This window comes from Labeo rohita, chromosome 21 (assembly GCF_022985175.1).
Source record: "Labeo rohita strain BAU-BD-2019 chromosome 21, IGBB_LRoh.1.0, whole genome shotgun sequence".
NCBI lineage: Eukaryota > Metazoa > Chordata > Actinopteri > Cypriniformes > Cyprinidae > Labeo > Labeo rohita.
In genome coordinates, this window is record NC_066889.1 from 4,168 (window position 1) to 26,831 (window position 22,664).

The 22,664-nt window shown below is 44.0% G+C and overlaps 1 protein-coding gene across 1 annotated transcript in view; it reads right to left on the reverse strand.

The window, feature by feature from the left end:
* Window positions 1-7,454: 7,454 nt before the first annotated feature.
* Window positions 7,455-22,664, reverse strand: part of slc22a4 (solute carrier family 22 member 4) — a 28,661-nt gene continuing 13,451 nt past the window's right edge. The window contains exons 8-10 of the mRNA XM_051093056.1: window positions 9,606-9,788; window positions 9,362-9,497; window positions 7,455-9,201 (exon numbers count right to left, since the gene is read on the reverse strand). Of these exons, the coding sequence (XP_050949013.1) occupies window positions 9,123-9,201; window positions 9,362-9,497; window positions 9,606-9,788 (398 nt within the window). The 3' untranslated portion in view covers window positions 7,455-9,122. The remainder of the gene's footprint in view (window positions 9,202-9,361; window positions 9,498-9,605; window positions 9,789-22,664) is intronic.

Genomic DNA, 22,664 nt, shown 5'->3' on the forward strand with positions numbered 1-22,664 from the left:
GATTTATGTATTTATTGTCAGCTGTCATGCCGGATGTCGTGCAGTAGGAGGTGATTTGCACCTTTAACTCTTTGACTCGTACAATCACACCAGTGTGATCATTCTTGGCTGGTCCCTGAAGCGTACGATCACACCCGTGTGATTAGAACATTGAGCGCATCACATGATCAGCTGCTGAATTCAAATCTGCATTCCCGCTTTGGCTGGCGCTGAGCCAGATCAGACGCGCAAATCAGTATTTTTAACCATATAATGTTTATTTTAGGTTTCAGACATTTAAATACACGCAAGTACTAGCAAATCCATACATTTATAGTTTGTAAAAATACACACTGATGTCTATGGAAGTGACAATAATGATCCTATAAATATAATTGTCACATTTGCAAACGGAAGAGACCAGAAATAGTGGTAAGCAGTAATACTGTTATGTTTATTGACAGGAGTTGAATAAACAAAATGCAAAGCATAATGGTTGATCAAATAGCTTATCTGACTGTCCTTGGTTTGATGGTTCGTAGGCAGTCTGAGGGGAAGAGCAGAGAGGCAATAGCACACACCGGAGAATCCTTGAGAAGGTATCATGGGTCTGGAGCTAGTACGAAGGGGATGTGAATGGTAGACCAGACAAGGGTAGAATGCGGGAGAGAGTCTTTTATAGGGCGTGGTAAGTGGATGCAGGTGTGTGCAATCAGAACTCCGGTGAAGCAGAACGAGTGGGCGGTGCTGTAGGTGACGTGGCAGATGGAGGTGGCTGTGGTGAACGGCTGACAATAATCTGACGGCGTGTTTTATTAATGTCAGATACACAATGTGTAGGTAACTATAAAGTTTAAATCTGCTCTTCTCCCAGTTCACCAGAGACTTACTTTAAGGTCTTTCGGGACGAGAGGATGAATTTGCGGGCTGTAAATCCCACAACTCAGATTCAGCGTAAGCCGGTAGGTGGTCATTATAAAAGTGTTTAAACTTCCGAATACATTTACTTACATATTTATTTTCAGAATCTGAATATCATATATTTCAAAATCTATACAGCACCTTTGTGAATATTAATAATAAAAAAAGAAAAACGAAGTAAAATCGATCCATGTGCCTACTGTGGCTGCGTTGTGTCACGTGACAAGCATGACGCGTCGCCATGGAAATAAAAAGGCTTTGTAACAATCATTTATTATTTATTGTTTACTTTTATTTTCCGTCAAACTATCTGAGATGTTGTAACCCTATAACGTGTTGCTATCGGTTGCATCTTGCTTTGGACTTGACTGACAGGCTGGCATTCTGACAGAGCGAGCTTCATGCTTTCTAACCATATCTCCACTTTATGTTGCAATTATTCTGCTTATTGTACATATAAAAGAAGTTTGTATCAGTAGTCCCATATTCATAATTGTGAACACAAGGGGGGAGACAGGTACAATCAAACAGTGACGTAATAAATGAGAAACGGAACAGGAAGACCAAATCAGGGCGACACAGGGGAAAAACACACAAAAACAGTACAAACGGTCTTACACATTATTAGTGAATTGTTGGCCTTCTGGAAAGTATGTTCATTCACTGTATATGTACTCAATACTTAGTAGGGGCTCCTTGCGCTTTAATTACTGCCTCAATTTGTTGTGGCATGGAGGTGATCAGTCTGTGGCACTGTTGAGGTGGTATGGAAGCCCAGGTTTCTTTGACAGTGGCCTTCAGCTCATCTGCATTTTTTGGTCTCTTGTTGCTCATTTTCCTCTTGGGTTCAGGTCTGGTGAGTTTGCTGGCCAGTCAAACATACCAACACGATGGTCATTTAACCAACTTTTGAAGCTTTTGGCAGTGTGGGCAGGTGCCAAATCCTGCTGGAAAATGAAATCAGCATCTTTAAAAAGCTGGTCAGCAGAAGGAAGCATGAAGTGGTCTACAATTTCTTGGTAAACGGGTGCAGTGACTTTGGTTTTCACAAACACAGTGGACCAACATCAGCAGATGGCATTGCACCCCAAATCATCACAGACTGTGGAAACTTAACACTGGACTTAAAGCAACTTGGGCTATGAGCTTCTCCTCCCTTCCTCCAGACTCTAAGACCTTGGTTTCCAAATGAAATACAAAACTTGCTCTCATCTGAAAAGAGGACCTTGGAGCACTGGCAACAGTCCATTTCTTCTTCTCCTTAGCCCAGGTAAGACGCCTGTGATGTCATCTGTGGTTCAGGAGTGGCTTAACAAGAGGAATACAAAAACCGTAGCCAAATTCCTGGACACGTCTGTGTGTGGTGGCTCTTGATGCCTTGACCCCAGCCTCAGTCCATTTCTTGTGAAGTTCACCCAAATTCTTGAATCCATTTTGCTTGACAAGCCTCTCAAGGCTGCGGTTCTTTCGGTTGGTTGTGCATCTTTTTCTTCCATACTTTTTCCTTTCACTCAACTTTCTGTTAACATGCTCTCTGTGAACAGCAAGCTTCTTTGGCAATGAATGTTTGTGTCTTACCCTCCTTGTAAAGGGTGTCAATGATTGTCTTCCGGACAACTGTCAGATCAGCAGTCTTCCCCATGATTGTGTAGCCTAGTGAAACAAACTAAAGACACATCTTTTTAGCCAAGCATTCAAATAATGCATCTCATAAACTTTTTCTGCAGCTATATCTGATCAAATGTTCATTTTAATCTTTTAGCTCTGGTTTAACAAACCTTCCTTTTCTTAGTTTGAACAGCAGCTACGCTAATTATGTTCCTATTTGTTCTCTGTTTTTGCCATGGGATTGACATCCCATGGTAACTAGGAATTCACAAGCTCCAGTGTGGATCCAGAACACTTAAGAAAAGATGATGCCAACCCTTCAGAGGACTTCAGATGATGCCAACCCTGAAAACATACAGCACTACCAAATTCTGCTACAAATTTATAGTGTTCTTTGTCTGTTTGATTACGTCATTAATTGATCTTTACCAGACATCTCTACCATATGTACATCAAGCTACTACTACATATATAGTAAAAATGTCAATTTGGTGTAAAGCTGCTTTGCAACGATATGTATCGTGAAAAGCGCTATACAAATAAATTTGAATTGAATTGAATTTGAAACAAACTGAGAGACTATTTTGAAGACTCAGGAAACCTTTGCAGATGTTTTGAGTTGATTAGCTGATTGCTGATCATCACAATTAAAAGAACCAATGACTTAAACTACTTCAGTCTGTGTGCACTGAATTTATTTAATACACAAGTTTCACAATTTAAGCTGAATTACTGAAATAAATGAACTTTTCCACGACATTCTAATTTATTGAGATGCACCTGTATATACATCAAGAGAGAGTGTATGTTGTAAAATATGTACCTTGTATACTCTTTGCACAGCTTTGTATACACTGGATTGATATGAATACCCTTTTTCATTTGCTTTCAGAACAAGAGAACAAGACAAAGTGAATAACTTTAAAGTACTTGAAGTGTGCACCAAACATACATTCTTATTGGAATACACAAGAATCAGATTGGGGACTCGGTATCAGCAGATACTTAAAATTCAATGACTCAGATCGGATTGAGGGCCCAAAAATCTGATCGGGACATCCCTAGTTTCATCGCAAATGTTCACAGCAGATGATTTTATTAATTTTTTTGGTGATTTCTATTTTTCAAATAACCAAGGACAAATGACATACAGTAAGTCTGCGATTTCGCACTGAATACAATCTGACCACTTAAAATTTAAATCATTGTAGTGAATGTCAGCCGAAGGCGAGTAGCCGCTGAACCAAAATACGGTTTATTTAAAAACAAAATAAAAAATAAAATACAAAACAACCAGAAGCAAACTGTCACGAACCCACTCCTGAACGTCAGTCTACTTGCCACCAGAGGTCGCTGTGACATTCGCATTACACTGACTGTTACACTACACCCCGGACTACGTTCCCCATCAGCCATTGTGGCCATCACCTGCGTCCAATCAGAGACACTATTTAAAACCCGGTCTTCCTGTCAAGTATTGCCGAGCATTGGTTTGCGTTTATCACTGTTGAGTGTTAGCAACTGTACAGAGCCTTAGTCTGTCGTGTTTTCTAGTTTAGTCTTGTCTTGTTCGTAGTCATCCGAGTCTTGATCCTTTGCATTGTTATATCATCTTGTCTGTCTCGCTGCCTGCCTATTGAAACCCTCGCCTGTCTGGACTACTCTATATCCTCACCCTTCGGATAACGTTCGCCTTGGATCGACCCTTGCCTGTGTTACGGAATACTCTTTGTCTTGTTGTCTATACACCTGTTTGCCACTGTCTGACCCTGTCTGCCTTGACCAAGTCTTTGTCGATGTCCACTAATAAAAGTTTGCAATTGGATCCGCCCGCTTCACGCTTCATCTCTCACTCCGTAACAGAATACTCAGCCATACTAGGACCCAGCAACTTTTCACAAGGACATCAACCAGGTATGGACACTGCTAGACTGTTGTTGGCCTTCAAGCAGGGCACACGATCGCTCGAGGGCTACATAGAAGAGTATTTAAACATTGCGCATTACTCTGATCTGCTGGACTGTGTTCTGATAGACTTTTTCCTTGAGGGAATTAATCAGCCGCTTAAGTCACGGCTCAGATGCGAGGGTCCGCGTTTATCACTTTGTCTGTTTCTGGACTTAGCTCTGTTGTGTGTGGGCTCGCAAAATGGCGGCTGCGCCGGAGCGCATACATACCATGGCGGCGACAACAGAGCCCGTGCACAAAATGGTGGCGACAGCGGTGCTCGTTCGCAAGATGGTGGCCGCGCCAGTGCGTGCTCACAAAATGGCGGTGAAAACAAAGCTCCGTCATGTCACTGCTGCCATATCAGAGCCAAGCAAAGTTGCAGCTGTGTTTCCCGAGTCCAGCCAAGTTGCAGCTGCTCTTCCAAAGTCAAGTCAAACCACAGCTGTATTTCCTCTGTCAAGTCGAGTCACAGATATTGTTCCTGTGTCAAGTCAAGTCACGGCTATATTTCCTGTGTCAAGTTAAGTCACAGCTGCCACGCCTGTGTCAAATAAAGCTACAGCTGTATCTCCCAAGTCAAGTCAAATTACAGATGTCGTTCTTGTCTCAAGTCAAGTTACAGCTGTGTTTCCTGAGCCAAGTCAAGTCAGAGCTGCTCTTCCTAAGTCAAGTCAAGTTACAGCTGTTGTTCCAGTGTCAAGTCAAGTTAAAGCTGTGTTTCCTGTGTCAAGTCAAGCCAGAGCTGCTCTTCTTGTGTCAAGTCAAGTTAAAGCTGTGTTTCCTGTGTCACGTCAAGTCAGAGCCGCTCTTCCCAAGTCAAGTCAAATTACAGCGGTTGTTCCTGTGTCAAGTCAACTTACAGCTGTCTTTCCCATGTCAAGTCAAGTTAAAGTTGTGATTCCTGAACCAAGTCAAGTCAGAGCTCCTCTTCCAAAGTCAAGTCAAGTTACAGCTTTATTTCCTCTGTCAAGTCGCGTCACGGTTGCATTTCCTGTGTCAAGCAAAGTCAAAACTGTGGCTCCTGTGTCAAGCAAAGTCAAAGCTGTGGTTCCTGTGTCAAATGAAGTCAAAACGGATTTCCCTGAGCCAAGTCAAGTCACAGCTGGTCGTCGCGAGCCAAGTCAAGTCACAATTGATCATCACAAGCCAAGTCAAGTCGCAGCAGTTCTTAATGAGCCAAGTCAAGTTATTGCTGTTGTTTCTGAGCCAAGTCACATCTCGCCTGTCCGCCCAGAGCCAAGTCACATCTTGTCTGTCCGCCCAGAGCCAAGTCACGTCTTGTCTGTCCGTCCAGAGCCTTCTCACGTCTTGTCTGTCCATCCAGAGCCTTCTCACGTCTCGTCTGACCTCCTAGAGTCTCGTCACGTCTCGTCTGTCTGTCCAGAGTCAAGTCCGGTCTCATCAGACCACCCAGTGCCTCGTCACGTTTCGTCTGTCTGTCCAGACCCTTCTCACGTCTCGTCTGACCTCCCAGAGCCCCACACAGTATGTGGGCCGCACACTACGGTCCAGAGGTCTCGTCTGTTCACAAGTCTGCTCCAGAGGTCCCGTCTGTCACCAAGTCTGCTCCAGAGATCTTGTCAGACCACGAGTCAGCTCCAGAGGCCTCTCCGGTCAGAGAAGCTGCGCCAATGCCTCCAGAGCTGTCAGCATCTGCTGTAGAACCTCCTATGGAAGCGCTGTTCCCCTATGAACTCTCTGCTTCTCTCCTTATTCTGTCTGCCTCCTCTGTCCCTGTTCTCTCCAGGTCCCAGTCCATGATGCGGGTGCCTGCTCCGCCCTGGAGGGCCCCTGCACCTCCTGCTCCGCCCTGGAGGGCTGCTGTGCCTCCTGCTCTGCCCTGGAGGCCCCCTGCACCTCCTCCAGCTCCTCCTGTCCTGCCGGCTCCGCCCCGGTGGGCTCCTGGTCCGCCTGCTCCGCCATGGAGGGTTCCTGGTCCGTCTGTCCTGTTGTGGTGGTCCTCAGCCCTGCCTGTTCTGTTTGCTCCCGCCTGGAGGGCTCCCGCGCCTCCTCCAGCGCCTGTCCTGTCTGCTCTGCCCCGGTGGGCTCCTGGTCCGCCTGCTCCGCCCTGGAGGGCTCCTGGTCTGTCTGTCCTGTTGTGGTGGTCCTCAGCCCTGTCTGTTCCGCCAGCTCTGCCTAGGTTCTCTGCTCTGCCGGTCCTGCCTCAGTCCCCTGGACCGCCACATGGTCCTGGTCCTCCTTCCCTCGCCTTGTCCCGCCCCAGCTCCACCGCTCACTCGGATTGTTTTGTGTTTGGAGCATCTGGAAGCTGCTTCTTGGGGAGGGGCTCTGTCACGAACCCGTCAGTCTACTTGCCACCAGAGGTCGCTGTGACATTCGCATTACACTGACTGTTACACTACACCCCGGACTACGTTCCCCATCAGCCATTGTGGCCATCACCTGCGTCCAATCAGAGACACTATTTAAAACCTGGTCTTCCTGTCACGTATTGCAGAGTATTGGTTTGCGTTTATCACTGTTGAGTGTTAGCAACTGTACGGAGCCTTAGTCAGTCGTGTTTTCTAGTTTAGTCTTGTCTTGTTCCTAGTCATCCGAGTCTTGATCCTTTACATTGTTTTATCGTCTTGTCTGTCTCGCTGCCTGCCTATTGAAACCCTCGCTTGTCTGGACTACTCTATTGCCTCGCCCTTTGGATAACATTCACCTTGGATCGACCCTTGTCTGTGTTACGGAATACTCTTTGTCTTGTTGTCTATACACCTGTTTGCCACTGTCTGACCCTGCCTGCTGTGACCAAGTCTTTGTCGATGTCCACTAATAAAAGTTTGCAATTGGATCTGCCTGCTTCACGCTTCATCTCTCACTCCGTAACACAAACAATGACCTGCAACAGCGTGTTACACTGAAACATGATGGCTAGAAATACATATGCGCTAATGAGCGAACAAGAAACACATTAAAACATTTGAACAAAATAAGACATGACATGATGAAAGACAAACTCAGAACATGAATCATTAACCAAATTTATGGAGAGGTGACAGTAGGGTAATTTTATTTACTTGTTCAATAATGGTACTATCTATTTTGAACCAAAACATCTGTACAAATCCTGGGTAAGATTTTTTTGTACCTTACATAAACAAAAATAATGATAAACACAAAAGCCCTAAAGAAAGTAAACAGCTCACAGAGAACTTAAGCTTATTAACATACTATAAATACATAGATGTATATAAGGTTTGAAGTATGATTAACTTACTGGGCCTCATTCATGAAACACAAGTAGACCGAATTTTTGTGTAAATCACTTGTAAAGCCGTTCTGACATAAACTTTCGAATTCATGAAAATGTTTGTATTCTCAAAATGTTAGTTGTTATGAAAGAATATACACATGTTCCCTACCACATGTAAATGACACTGAATTTTGATGCACTGCATAATAATTACAAATTAATTTGCCCTTGCCCTCTTTTATTTTATTTATTTATTTATTTATTTATTTTTGTAGCTGATTTGATAACTGTAAAAGCGCTCGTCACTGTCACTATTTTCCCAACCATAAATAGAGGACAGGCGGGTCAAATACCACCCAACCATCCTACTTGTACAACGACTGCCTTCAACAATGAAGAAGTCTGGTTACTGCTTTTTTATATTTAATAAAATTCTTAAAAAATAGATAATAGTAATATGTTGTTGCCATGGATATTCAAAATCATAGCAACTAAGGCATCTCAGGTGGAAAAATGCTGTGCCATCAAACGTTCTCAAGCGGCAACAGCTGGTCGTTTTAAGAAGAGCACCCGACATTTTTTCAGCTGGCTAAAAACTTTTTGGTGGACAAACTTTATTGAATATTTATTGTTAGTCATATGGCCTATTAGTCTTTTTTGTATTTATGCAATATAGTGGAGCCAAAACTGAGAAAACAGACCAGAATATTCCACTGCGTTCCTGGACACGCAATTTGCGTAGCTGTAATTAATAGGTGGGGATTATGCTAATTTTGAATGAGTGTGCACGAGTGCTCCATTTACAAATGATTGGAATTCATTAACATACACATTTAACAATCAAATAGGACGTTTATGAAGCGTTTGTTTGGAGGGGAGTTTTCAGGAAGGTCTGTTTTACACGCATTTGTGCAGTTGCTCAGAATGTACTCATATATTTACGAAAGTTTCATGATTGAGGCCCATTATTTGCAGCAGTTCTACCAGGTTAAGACATCTTCCCTGGGCAGATCACATTTTATTTCATTCTATGGTACAGACATAGAGCAGCTGAGGAGAAAGAGGCAGCAAAGCAAAACACAAAAGGTACCTGCAAGGTCACAATTCGTATTTGATAAGATGGGTAAACGTACTGAAGATTGTGCTCTAGAGGACAGAGTCCATTTCAGGAGTTATTTACAAACCCATCTATGTTATTAAAATGCATTTTGTTCCTGATAAATACAGTAAAACACATGGGAAAAACAAGCTGACCTACAATATAGCTTGAGATGCCATCATGGCCAACATAATAATAAATCAAAGGCAGTAAAACTCTTCATAAGGAGGATTTGAATGAATAAAAGGCAGAAAACTAAGCCAAATTTATGTTGTGATGTCAATTCAACAGTGTAAGTCATTTAGGGTTAGGGTCATTCATTTGATTAACAGGACAACATTATTTTATTTCACTGTCCAGTTGTTAAAGTTTCACTTCTTTGAAGACTTTACTTTTGTCTGCTGTCCACATCATTGCATCCTGTTTTTTAGAGCTCCTCAGTCTAAGTAAGACAAAAGAAACAAAATATTTTAGCTAAATGTAGTTCTGATGAAAATCAGATTTTAAGTATACATATTTTATCTAAAAACCCCAAACTCTGAACTGAATAAAGAGGTCATGTTAAAAACTAAGGTAAGAATATGGGGCAATAATGCACTTACCCCTTTATTCGCTGCATCTGAGCAATGGTCTCGGGGAGAACTTTTCTTTTAGTTTCTGGCAACAGTAACGTAATTAAGCCAGAAAACACAGCCAGGCTCCCAATGACAATATAAGGAATATATTTATAGTAGTTACCTTTACAGAGAAAATGAATCAGTTTTCAAAATGCTGACTCATGCAATGTTCAGATTTACTGGTGACTATATTTAATGTAATAGAAGCAAGAAAAAGTTGTGACTGTACCCAAGTATATGATGAAGGGAGAAACTATACTGCCTATGCGAGCTGTCATGGAGCATGTTCCCATGGCCATGTTTCTCACCACAGTAGGAAAGAGCTCTGAAGTCACTGCGTACACTACACAAAACGCAGCTGTGACACCAAGTTTTCCCAGCATTTCCAGTGCGGTTGCCAACTCCGTCAGGTCTGCAATGACACACAAACATAACTAATGTGAACATAAACAACCACATGATATACATCATATCTGCCATTGTCTTCCACGGATCTCGTTGTTACTTTATTGTAGCAACAAGCAACGGCAATCTTCATTTGGCAAGCAATCAGTCACTCGGCATACTGCAGGCACGCTTATTAAAAGTAACTGGTACCCATCTGCTTCTGTATAGTTTAAACTGCCCTGCGTACAGGAGAACGATTATTAGGACATTACTGTCCACTTTAATATGACCAGTGCTGGGGAGTAACTAGTTACATGTAACGGAATTACATAATTTAATTACAAAATAAATGTAATTGTAATTAGTTACAGTTACTGAGAAAATGTGTAATTAAATTACAGATACTTTTGAAAATGTTACTGATTACAAAGGGGGTTACATTTAAATTTTCACACACATACACACACACACACACACACACACGTTTGTTTTTGTGAATTGTGGGGACTTTCCATAGACTTATATAGATTTTATACTGACCAAACGATATTGTCTATCCCCTAACCCAACCCTAACCCTAAACCTAGCCCTCACAGAAAACATGTTTGCATCGTTACACTCTCAGATAAACATCATTTACTATTTTTAATAATTTTTGAACATAGTGGGGACCGCAGGCCATTTGGTCCCCACTATGTAGCAAAAACAAGTACACACACACACACATTTAATTGACTTCTTTCATAAATTGCGTTGACTGCTTTAAAATGAGACACCAATGTTTCAGGAGTTTAGGACAGAATAGGACACATGCTTATTCAATAACTGTTTTATTTCCTATTTGGGTTTATGCTTATGCTTTATTTGTTAAAACTGATTTATTTTTTCCAAGGTGCTGTTAGATGGCAGTGTTTCCTGTCAACTATGCAAACTTTTGATTTCAAAACCAGTGTTATAGCTATTAAACTATTTCTTGTTATGATTTTAAAAATTTATTTAACCTTAGAATGATCTTAAAATAAATAAGAGGTGTTAAGTCTGAATTTGTGGTGGCTGTGCTTTAAAATTAAAATATTACACGGCTCTGTGGAATGCTTGATTCTGATTGGTCAGTCATGAAATTCCAAGGTATGTTATTCCCTAATAAAAACTGGTAAAAGCTAATAACACTGACTCATCCAGGCACTATACGCTTGATAGTGTTTCTTGGTGGAAGCTTTGCGTTTGGTTAGCTAATAAAATATTAAATCTCAATTCAATATTATGTGTACAATTTCTTAATTCTGTCATCCTGGTATAGTGGACTCGCTCTTGTTTCATACGAACGCAGCTGCTGTCATTTTGTTTTGTACACTGTATGGATTATAAGATAACTAACAAACTGGTAATGTTAATACTAGTACTTAATTATTTATGTGGTGAAATGTTGTGTAATAAAAGTGGTCTGACTGCACCATATCCCTTAAATGTCCTTCTAATTTGAACTTGCCGCTTGTTAACGACTGCTTTCTTCATGGAAGCTTTGCGTTCAAATATTTCAACTCAGATCAAAGTTTCTTGTTTATTTAGTTTCGTGGCAAGCAGCTGTGTAATAAGTGGGCTAATGTACATCCAGCCAGTTGTTATCGCAAAATAAAGATGTATATTATCCCTTACTTATTAAAATCCTAATTCAAGTGATGAGGGATTTTGAAAATCACAATAATCAGTGTGTTATAAAGTGCTACTGTAAGATTAACACTGCCTGGTTTCAAAGAGATTAACAGTTAAAAATATTAGAAATTTAGAAAAGTAATTAAATGTAATTGAAGCGGGCGCATCCATTTGCAAACTTTTATTAGTGGACATCGACAAAGACATGGTCATTGCAGGCAGGTTCAGATAATGGCAGACAGGTATATAGACAGCAAGACAAAAGAGTAATCCGTAACACAGGTGAAGGTCGATCCACGGCAAATGTTATTCAATGGGTGAGGCAATAGGGTAGTCCAGACAGGCAAAGGTTTCAAAAGGCTGGCAGCGAGACAGACAAGACGATATAACAATGCGAAGGTTCAAGGCTCGGATGACTAGGAACAAGACTAAACTAGACTAGACAACACGACTGAACTGACTATCGGGCTCTGTACAGTTGCTAACACACGACAACAAGTGTTAAACGCAATCCAATACTCAGCGATAAGTGACAGGAAGACCGGGGTTTAAATAGTTTCTCTGATTGGTTACAGGTGATGGCCACAATGGCTGATGGGGAATGTAGTCTGGGGTGTGGTGTAACAGTCAGTGAGATGTGAATGTCAAAGCGACCTCTGGTGGCAGACAGACTGACATTCAGGAGTGGGTTCGTGACAGTAATAAGTTACATTACTTTAATAAAGTAATTAAAAAGTTACACTACTTATTACGTTTTAAATAGGGTAACCTGTAATCTGTAACTTATTACATTTCCAAAGTAACCTTCCCAACACTGAATATGACTGGGTCAAGGAACAACAACTAATAAGTTTCTAATATACTATATATTGAATGGCCTGAGACAAAGAGGAGTGACTCACCAAGAGAGGCCTCATGACAAAGAATTAAAACCTTCAGTGCAATGAGACCCTTGATCTCACACGCTCTGGTGCATACTTACTGTACCGCACTGCCTAAATACTTTCTGTACTTAACATAGCTAAGGAAAATGCATCAGATCACTCCACATGATCCTGTCATAATTCCTGCCTACATTGGACTCTTATTTTGAAATGTATTCTCCTGTTGTTTCTGTGCCCTCTTACTGTATTCGGTGTCCCTTTTTGCCTTGCTGGCTTGTTTGTTACCATAGCAACCCTTATTAGTTACTATGCAAACTAATCACCCACACCTGTGTTTCAGTTGTGTGTTTTGTCAGTCGTTAGGTCTCATTCACTAAGCATGCGTACACACAAATGTGTGTGTGATATGGAAATACAAATGATTTAAAGAAAAAAAAATCATAAAAAAGTTCATTATAAAACCTATTAGAAATTTACGAAAGCATATAGGAACAACTGAAACCACATACTTATGCTGTATGGCTGTAACAGGACTCTTTGGAAGCGTGAGTAGATCCAAGTGCGAGCTTTATTATACAGATCGTAGTCAGACAGGCAAGGTCAATCTCCAGCAAACAGTGATAATCAGGGCGAGGCAAGAGCGTAATCCAATAAGACAGGCAGAACGTCAAAATACCATGAGAGCAGTCCAAAATAACAAGATAACCAAGGCAATGAGACAAAGCAAAAACTATGGCAATGGAACTATGACTATGACTATGAAACAAAACTATAACTATGGAAATAACACTATGAAACAAGGAAAAACGCTTAGTAGAGTCCGCACAGCAAAACAATACTTCGCGGGGCCTGTTTGGTTTAGGCCTCCTTAAATGGCCACCAAACAGGAAGTTACCAGAGAAGCAGCAGAGGGAGCAGCAAGAGGCAGTCAATGGGTGAGGGCTCCCTCTGCTGGCGTGGCGTTACAGAATCCCCCCCCCCAGGAACGACTCCTGGTGCTCAAGCAACAACAGTCCAGGAGGGTGGGGGAACAGAGGCAAAACAGCGGGTGGGACGGGGGGCCAGGTCCGTGCAGAGGAGGTGGGCCTAGATTGTGGAGCAGGGACAGACAGTAAAGCACTGGAGGGTCTGGGCCATGGAACAGTGGCAGACAGTGAAGTACTGGGGGACCTGGGCCATGGAGCAGTGGCAGACAGTGAAGCACTGGAGGACCTGGACCGTGGAACTGTGGCAGACAGTGGAACCTTGGAGGACCAGGGCCATGGAGCTGTGGCAGACAGTGGAACCCTGGAGGACCTGGACCGTGGAGCTGTGGTAGACAGTGGAACCTTGGAGGGCCTGGACCGTGGAGCAGTGGCAGACAGTGGAACCCTGGAGGGCCTGGGCCATGGAGCAGTAGCAGACTGTGAAACACTGGAGGGCCTGGGTCATGGAGCAGTGGTAGACAATGGAACCTTGGAGGACCTGGGCCATGGAACTGTGGCAGGCAGTGGTACACTGGAGCAGAAGTCCACCATGTTTGATTCGGAGGAGCCTGGAGCCATGGTGGAGCAGGGAGAGCAGGCAGCCATGGCGGGGCAGGTAAAGCAGGCAGAGCAGGAAGCTATGGCAGGGCAGGCAGAGCAGGCAGAGCAGGGAGCCATGGCGAGACAGGCAGAGCAGGGAGCCATGGCAGGGCAGGCAGAGCAGGCAGCCATGGCGGGGCAGGCAGAGCAGACAGGAGCACAGATATCCACAGTGGAACAAATGACATCCATAGCAGAGCAGTGAGTTCATGATTAGCCTTCTTGGCCATTACATGGCAGGCAGAGGGTTCATGATAGGCCTCCTTGGCCGTGACATGATGGGCAGAGAGTTCATGATTGGACGCCGCCCCCATAGGCGGTTCTGCAGCCGGAGCCGCCACCTCCAGGGGCATTGGCGCAGACTCATGGTCAGACATGGCAGTGAGTTCATGGGTGGACGCCACCTCCTTAGGAGGTTCTACAGAGCATGCTGACACCTCAGGAGGTATTGGCGCAAACTCTTGAGCAAGAGAGGCCTCTGGCACAGACTCGTGGACAGACGAGGCCTCTGGAGCAGACTCGTGGACAGACGAGGCCTCTGGAGCAAACTTGTGGACAGACGAGGCCTCTGGAGCGCAGTGTGTGGCCCACATGCTCAAAATGGCAACAGCCATTACAGGCAGCACAGAAGATAGTGGGATGCCTGCCAGTCTTGAGGGAGTGGACACTGTGGACATGTGGCTTGGGAGTGTGGGCTCTGCGTGGCTTGGGAGCGTGGGCCCTGCGTGGCTTGGGAGCTGAGACAAGACTTGACGAGGCTTTGAGATGTCAGCTGATATGTGACGAGGCTCTGGGGGGGTCAGCTGAGACGTGACGAGGCTCTATGAGGTCAGCTGAGATGCGACAAGGCTCTAGACAATCAGCTGAGACGTGACGAGGCTCTTGGAGGTCAGACGGGACCTGGCGAGGTTCTGGCATGACAGCGGTGGCTTGGCAAGGCTCCATACTAGCAGCCATGTCGTGAAGAGGCTCCGTTAGAAACGCAGCTGAGTCTTGACTTGATTCAGGAAAGTCTGCCGTGACTTGACTTGACTCAGGGAGGTCTGCCGTGGCTTGACTTGACTCAGGGAGGTCTACCGTGACTTGACGTGACTCAGGAAGGTCTGCCGTGGCTTGACTTGACTCAGGGAGGTCTGCCGTGGCTTGACTTGACTCAGGGAGGTCTGCCGTGGCGTGACATGACTCAGGGAGGGCTACCGTAACTTGACTCAGGGAGGTCTACCGTGACTTGACGTGACTCAGGGAGGTCTGCCGTGACTTGACGTGACTCAGGGAGGTCTGCCGTGACTTGACCTGGCTCGTGAAGACCAGCTGTGACTTGACTTGGCTCAGGAAGATCAGCTGTGGCTTGACTTGGTTCATGAAGGTCAGCTGTGGCTTGACTTGGTTCGGGAACAACAGCAGTAACTTGACTTGGCACATGAAGATCTGCTGTAACTTGGCTTGGCTCATGAAGATCAACTGTGGCTTGGCTTGGCTCGGGGAAGACAGCAGCAACTTGACTTGGCTCATGAAGATCTGCTGTAACTTGGCTTGGTTCATGGAAATCAGCTGTGGTTTGACGTAACATAGACAAAACCCAGCTGTAACTTGACTTGACTCAGGAACAACAGCTGTAATGTGACTTGACTCATGGTGAACAGCTGTAACTTGACTTGACTCATGGTGAACAGCTGTGACTTGGCTTGACTCATGGGGAACAGCTGTGACTTGGCTTGACTCATGGGGAACAGCTGTGACTTGGCTTGACTCATGGAGAACAACAGCTGTGTCTTGGCTTGACTCATGGAGGAGAACAGCTGTATCTTGGCTTGACTCATGGAGAACAGCTGTATCTTGGCTTGATTCAGAAGTAACAGCTGTAACTTGACGTGGCTCAGGAAACACAGCTGTCACTTGATTTGGCACTGAACGTGCAGCCCTGACTTGACTCGACACCGTAGGATCAGGCATCACTTGATTAGCTTTGGATGTGACAGACATGGCGGGGTGAGATTTTGATGAGACGATTTTGGATAGATGAGGCTCAGGCATGGCAGCCATCTTGGCCGGGCACTCAGACAGGGCGGCCATCCTGCGAACAGGCTTGGGGATGGCGGCCATCTTGTGAACAGGCTTGGGGATGGCGGCCATCTTGTGGACTGGCTTGGGGATGGCGGCCATCTTGTGGACTGGCTTGGGGATGGCGGCCATCTTGTGGACTGGCTCTGGGATGGCGGCCATCTTGTGGACTGGTTCTGGGATGGCGGCCATCTTCTGGACTGGCTCTAGGAAAGCGGCCTTGACGGGTACAGGCCCTGGAGCGGCAGGCATGGCGTGAGCAGGCCCTGGAGCGGCAGGCATGGCGTAAAAGGGTTCTGGCTTGGTAGACATGACGTGAGCAGACTGTGGCTTGGTGGATGCAACTTGAACAGGCTTTGGCTTGGCAGGCATGCTGTGAACAGGTTGTGGTATGGGGGTTACTGCAGGATTGTGGGGTCCCTCATCCGCAATCCCAACAGTAAAAGGTGAGCCACTTAAACAGAGGGCAAAGTCTATGTACTGTTCAAGTGTCCAATGAATTTTACCTCCAGGTAGGCAGGAGCAAATGGGTTCATTTAATCCGTGGCGAAAAATGTCCTTAAGCGCCACATCATTGAAATTCACCAGATGACACAGTCCGCAAAAGTCCACAACATAATCTTCAATAGACCGGTTACCTTGACGGAGGCAGAAGAGTCGTGATGCTGGATCCATGGTGATCTGTGCACTAAAAGCCACTGGATCTTTGGGAGGTGAAGTATTCTGTAACAAGACTCTTTGGAAGCGTGAGTAGATCCAAGTGCAAGCTTTATTATACAGATCGTAGTCAGACAGGCAAGGTCAATCTCCAACAAACAGTGATAATCAGGGCGAGGCGAGAGCGTAATCCAATAAGACAGGCAGAACGTCAAAATACCATGAGAGCAGTCCAAAATAACAAGATAACCAAGGCAATGAGACAAGGCAAAAACTATGGCAATGGAACTATGACTATGACTATGAAACAAAACTATAACGATGGAAATAACACTATGAAACAGGGAAAAATGCTTAGTAGAATCCGCACAGCAAAACAATACTTCGCAGGGCCTGTTTGGTTTAGGCCTTCTTAAATGGCCACCAAACAGGTAGTTACCAGAGAAGCAGCAGAGGGAGCAGCAACAGGCAGTCAATGGGTGAGGGCTCCCTCTGCTGGCGTGGCGTTACAATGGCCTTATAATCATAAGAACTAACATGACTATAATTATATTGAAGTATGTATTAATTGTACATTAATTGTATTATATAATCCATATAGAAATTACATAATATTTTATTTTACTCATCTATGTGCTTATGGATTATTGTGTAAGCGTCTGTTTTATTTAAACCTGCTATAAGAATGACATAAGAGAAGTGTCTTAGGGCCCTAAATATAAAGATTAGAATCTTGGGAGTATGACGTAGCAGAATGTATTTGTCTGACTCTTATTACATGTGGAAAGTTACCAGTTAGGAGATGTAACCTTGAAGGCTAGGGAAGAGATATAAATTGGAGTGAGCCCTCCATTCTGGGTCGCACTCTGCAGTAACCTGTGTTTCTGTATGACTATCTGACCTTCTTTGCAAAGAATAAATTCTAAAAGACATTTGACTCAGTTTGTCTCTTACTTTGGTGAGAGTCGGGTTGATTTTGCCACAACAATTTGGTGTCAGAAGTGGGATTCCTTGGATGTGCCTTTTGGACCCGAGAGCGGACGGTGATTGATCATCCTGGACTTAGAAGTCGCAGCCCTACCCTGATTAGATTGAGGGACGAGGGGCCGCCCGCCAGGGCCCAGGAGGGACACCACTGGAATCAGCAAACAAAACCCAGGTGGCATCAGAACTCTCCGGTAAGAGATAGATCAAGATATTCTAATAGAATTTGGTTTTGAAATTAGAATTGGTATTATTAGAATTGGGCTTAAAAAAAAAAAAAAAAAAAAGGGGGTACGAACCATAGTGGCTGGTCCGATTCTGTGGGCAACGTGATTAGAGATAATTTCAAGGGGGAAATTAGAATCACGAATACGGCACAGCGTTCTTAAAAAGAATTTGAAATCAGTAGATTGGGATATTTCTGGAAATTGAGATCACGTGAGCAAGTACGACACGAGAAGTACATTTTGAAGGAATTGAAAAGGTGTGTGGGTAATTAATCGGGGTGCAGGGTGCATTCCGCCTGGCCGACTTGAGATCAAAGAAAGAAAGAAAGACAAGAAACACTGTAAAGGAAGGAAATGAGCATAACAGCCCCGATGGTCGAAGTTTCACGGCCTGATGGGGTGATGGTCTTTAGACCTTGGACTGTGAGTAGGAAGCTGCGAGGGGAAGATTATCACAGAATGAGCAGCAACTGGACTGATGAAACCAACGCAAACTACTGTACAGCTGTTGCAGAGCTGGCTGAGGCTATAAAAGTAGCTTTTCCAGCACGTGTGGACACATCAAAGATTGGCAATTGCTGCCAGACCAGAGAGGAGTCTGTTCAAGACTATTATCATCGACTGTACGAGACCTTCAAACACAGTGGCTTGGATGAGCCTGACGACAGGGGAAATCAACCTGGCACCTGGGAGTGCCACCTGCGAAGCTGGTTTCTGAACGGATTGAGACCAGAAATTGCGCAAGCAGTGAAGAGCAACTACATCGAGTGGAAGAATGGACGTCTGACTGCTGTTTTAGCACACGCTCTGCACGCTGAAGAACAACAAGTGACAAAGAAAGAAAGAGCAAGGGCCAAGACTGACAAAGACTTACAGCTAGCCTTAGTGCAGGCTGTGTCAAGACCGGGAGGCTATTCGGCCGCCTGAAACCAACAGATGAGGAGGGGGAGAGGGAAAGGACGGGGCGGAAGACCCTCAAGCTGGACTGAAAGAAACCCAAAGCAACGGGGTTGTGTGATCTGTGGGACTGATGATCATCTCTCCAGAGAGTGCAGCAAATGCAGGCTGTGTAAGAAGGATGGTCACTGGAGCCGAGAATGTCCAGAGAACCAGCAAAATCAAGCAGGAGACTGAAGCAAGAAAGACGGAGAGCAGGGAGGAGGGGTCCCGGGTGAGCAGTCAACAGCTACAGTGCAGGGAAGTGAACATCTTTTAATAACACACACACACACATACACTGATGTAAACACTGCTCTCTGCAATGAAGAAAATGCTTGCTTTTCTTTGTGTGTTTCTAAACTGAGTGACGAAAATACTGCTCTTTGCAATGAAGAAAAAGCTTGCATATGTTTGAGTGTTTCAGATTTAAACAATGAAATTTCTGATAACTGTACAACAATGTTTGAAAGTGAGGGGTTTCTAAAAATGCCAAAATACCCCATGTTAGTGGAGGGAGTGTTAGTTGAATTTTTAGTAGATTCTGGGGCTACCAGATCTTGTTTACAACCATGTGACTTGCCATGTCAACCGGTACTGACTGATAACATAAATGAGTCCACTTCTGTATCAGGTCATAAAATTTTTTTGAACAATTTACAGTGCCTTTGAATTGTGAAACAGAGGGAGGCCGGGTGTTAAAACATGCATTCACTTATTTACCGGCATGCCCTGCACCCATCATGGGTCGAGACTTATGTAAACTAAATTTAGTGCTTGTCACAGACTCCTGGGGTGTCAGAGTGGCAGAACAGGAGGAGCAATTGTCCTGTCTGCGAGCTGAGCATCAGTGGGTTTATGATTGGCGCATTAAAAAACAATGATTGGGCTCAGATGATGTGTGAACTGGCTAAAGATCGAACAAAGCCGTTTAACACACAAATTATGCAGTCTGACAATTTACATTGCACATCACATGTCGTACCAGAAGAAAATGAACAATATGAGAAAGACTGGTTTAGAGAAGAAAAAGAGTGAAACTTTGAGCTGTGATCAAATGTTCTGGACAGAAAGTGTGTGTGCGGTTTCAGTCAGCCTGACAGAAAAACAGTTTCCGTTTTGTCTAGTGGCAGGAGAGTCTGTGCCTCACTTATCTGTTTCCAAGGCCAGTGATCAGTGATGGTGTGAAGTAGGGAGATTTGTGAAGAAATCTGTTCATGCAACAGACTGGTGTGAGATAGGTGGGGGTATGAAACACAGTAAGAGTTTAGGGGCATTTGTGTCAGACTGCAAGTATGACATTAAAGTAGAAAGAATTGTGACCCCTATTGATAAAAGCACGAAAGAAGATCATTGCATGGCAAATATTTGCACCTCAGACAATACACCCTGCTTTGGCAGAGGTGCCTCCTAAATTGTGGGTAAAACAAATATGATGTGGGTTTGATCAAGGGATGTGAACCGGTTGTAATCACTCCAAAATCTGATTACAGGCCGTGTCAGTAGCAGTATCTTCTGAAAGCAGAGGGAATACTGAGTATAAAACCAGTATTTGAGGCACTTTTGAAAGAGGGTATAGTAGTGCCATGTAATGATTCTCCAGTGCGCACTCCAATATTTAATGTGAAAATGATAAGAGATAAGGGCTAACCTACAGAATGGTGTTTTATCCCAGAGTTACAAGCAGTGAATACAGCTGTCAGACAAAGGGGCCCCATCAGTGCCAAATCCATACACAATCTTGTCACAAATTCAGCAAGATGCAACATTCTTTTCAGTGGTAGACTTGGCTAATGCATTTTTTATCATGCCACTGGACAAAAAACAGTGGCTACTAGTTTGCATTTGAATTCAATGGCAAAAGGCCATAAATTTACGTGTTTGAGTCAGGGTTTCTCAAACAACCCCTACGATAGATAAAGTGCTTCAAAGAAGCCTAGAACCTTTGACCCTGACAGTTGGAACTGCTTTGCTATAATATGTTAAAGGTTTATTAGTTTCTTATTAGTAGAGATGAATACACATGTGGCTGACACTGTCTCTCTCCTGAAGCATTTGGCTCAGGAGGGCCACAAGGTCAGCCTGCCAGAACTACAGTTTGCAAAACAACAAGTAACACTTTTGTGTCATGTCATAACACCCAACAGTAAGTCCCTGTCTGACAAAAGAGTGCAGGCTATAAAAGATGTACTGAAGCCAATCACAAAGAAACAAATATTGTCATTTTTGGGAATGTGTTCATATTGTAGGACATTCATTACAAATTATGCGATTCTCGAGCAGCCTCTGAGAGCCCTAAGAATAGGGAAGGGGTTGAAGTCATGTGACAAAATTGAGTGGACAGAGGAGGAGGCCGAGGCATTTGTGAACATTAAAAGTTCAACGGTCTCTGGTACCGACTTTGGGCCTGCCGGTACCAACTAAGCCTTTTGTTCAGATGGTGGATGAGAAAAATGGGTTTATGACCTCTGTTCTCTTGCAGCATCATGGGGACAGACTGCGACCTGTGGCCTATTTTTCAAGCAAGTTAGATCCAGTAGCAGCAGGTCTGCCACAGTGTCTGAGGGCAATGGCGTCTGCTGAGAAGGCCGTAATGGCATCTAGGGAATTTGTAGGGTACTCTGACCTGACATTGATGGTGCCACACGCAGTGTCCATGATTCTGCAGGAACAAAAAACATCGCACTTATCGACGGCTCGTTGGTTACGATACCATACTATCTTGCTTGAAATGCCGAATATAATCGTTAAACGTTGCACAACCTTGAATCCTGCCACCCTCCTTCCGACGGAGGAGGATGGGGAGGAACATCACTGTTGTTTGACCGCGCTCGATCAAGTGTGTACGCCACGTCCAGATCTTTTGGACACACCACTTGAAAATTGCGAAAACGTCCCCTTTGTGGATGGTACCGCGTTCAGAGAAGAAATTTTTTTAAATTTGAAATAGTGACCTCTGGCTAATTGCCAACAAATTATTCAGCACAAGCAGCAGAGCTTGTGGCTTTAACAGAGGCATGCAAACTCATGACAAACAAATGCGTCACCATTTACACTGACTCACGTTAGGCTTTTGGAGTTTCGCATGATTTTGGAGCACTGTGGAAACACCGAAAATTTTTTAAGTCAGATGGGCACCCAATATTACATGCTCCTCTTGTGGCAGCTTTACTAGAAGCCATTTTGCTGCCTGATAAGATAGCCATTTGTAGATGTGCAGCACACACAAATAACAAAGATTCTGTATCAACAGGAAATGCCAGAGTAGACGCTGGGGCTGTTAAAGGTGCTTCTGATCACCCATACGGCTGTGAAAGAAAGAACCACGTGGATTCATGCCAACCACTGCAGAAAAGTCCCATCTACACCCAGGAGTTGGAGCAGATGGAGTAAAGAGATTTGAAGCACATGTCAACAAATGCCAGAGTCCGGTTTAAATACAGAGTTCTTATACTCACATGAAAATGGCCATAAAAGAGCCTGAACAAGCAAAGAATTAATGGTTTAAATGGTTAGCAAATTTGTGGGGAGAATGGGGATACGGGCTGTGTAATACTGTGTTACCAGTTTTGGCAGGAGGATTGTTACTAGGCCTACCATGTATTTTTCAGATTGTATCCAGCTCAGTACAGAGACTGGTGAAAAAAAACAAACTAGTATATCCCATTAAATGGATAAATTTGATCTACATCTTAATAACATGTTTTTGAACATGGGTGAAGATGAGCTAATGATAGTAGAAGTTACAGTGAAATGCATTAAATGACTTAATGAGACAATAATTGGTATTGAAAGTATGGGCGTTTAGTTTTGATGATAAGCCTATGATAATGATAATCTATATCTATAAATATATAATCACTTTTGCTTGCAGAAAATTAGGGCCTGTACCCACAAAACAACATTAGCATGTTTTCTCCTATTTCACAAATTT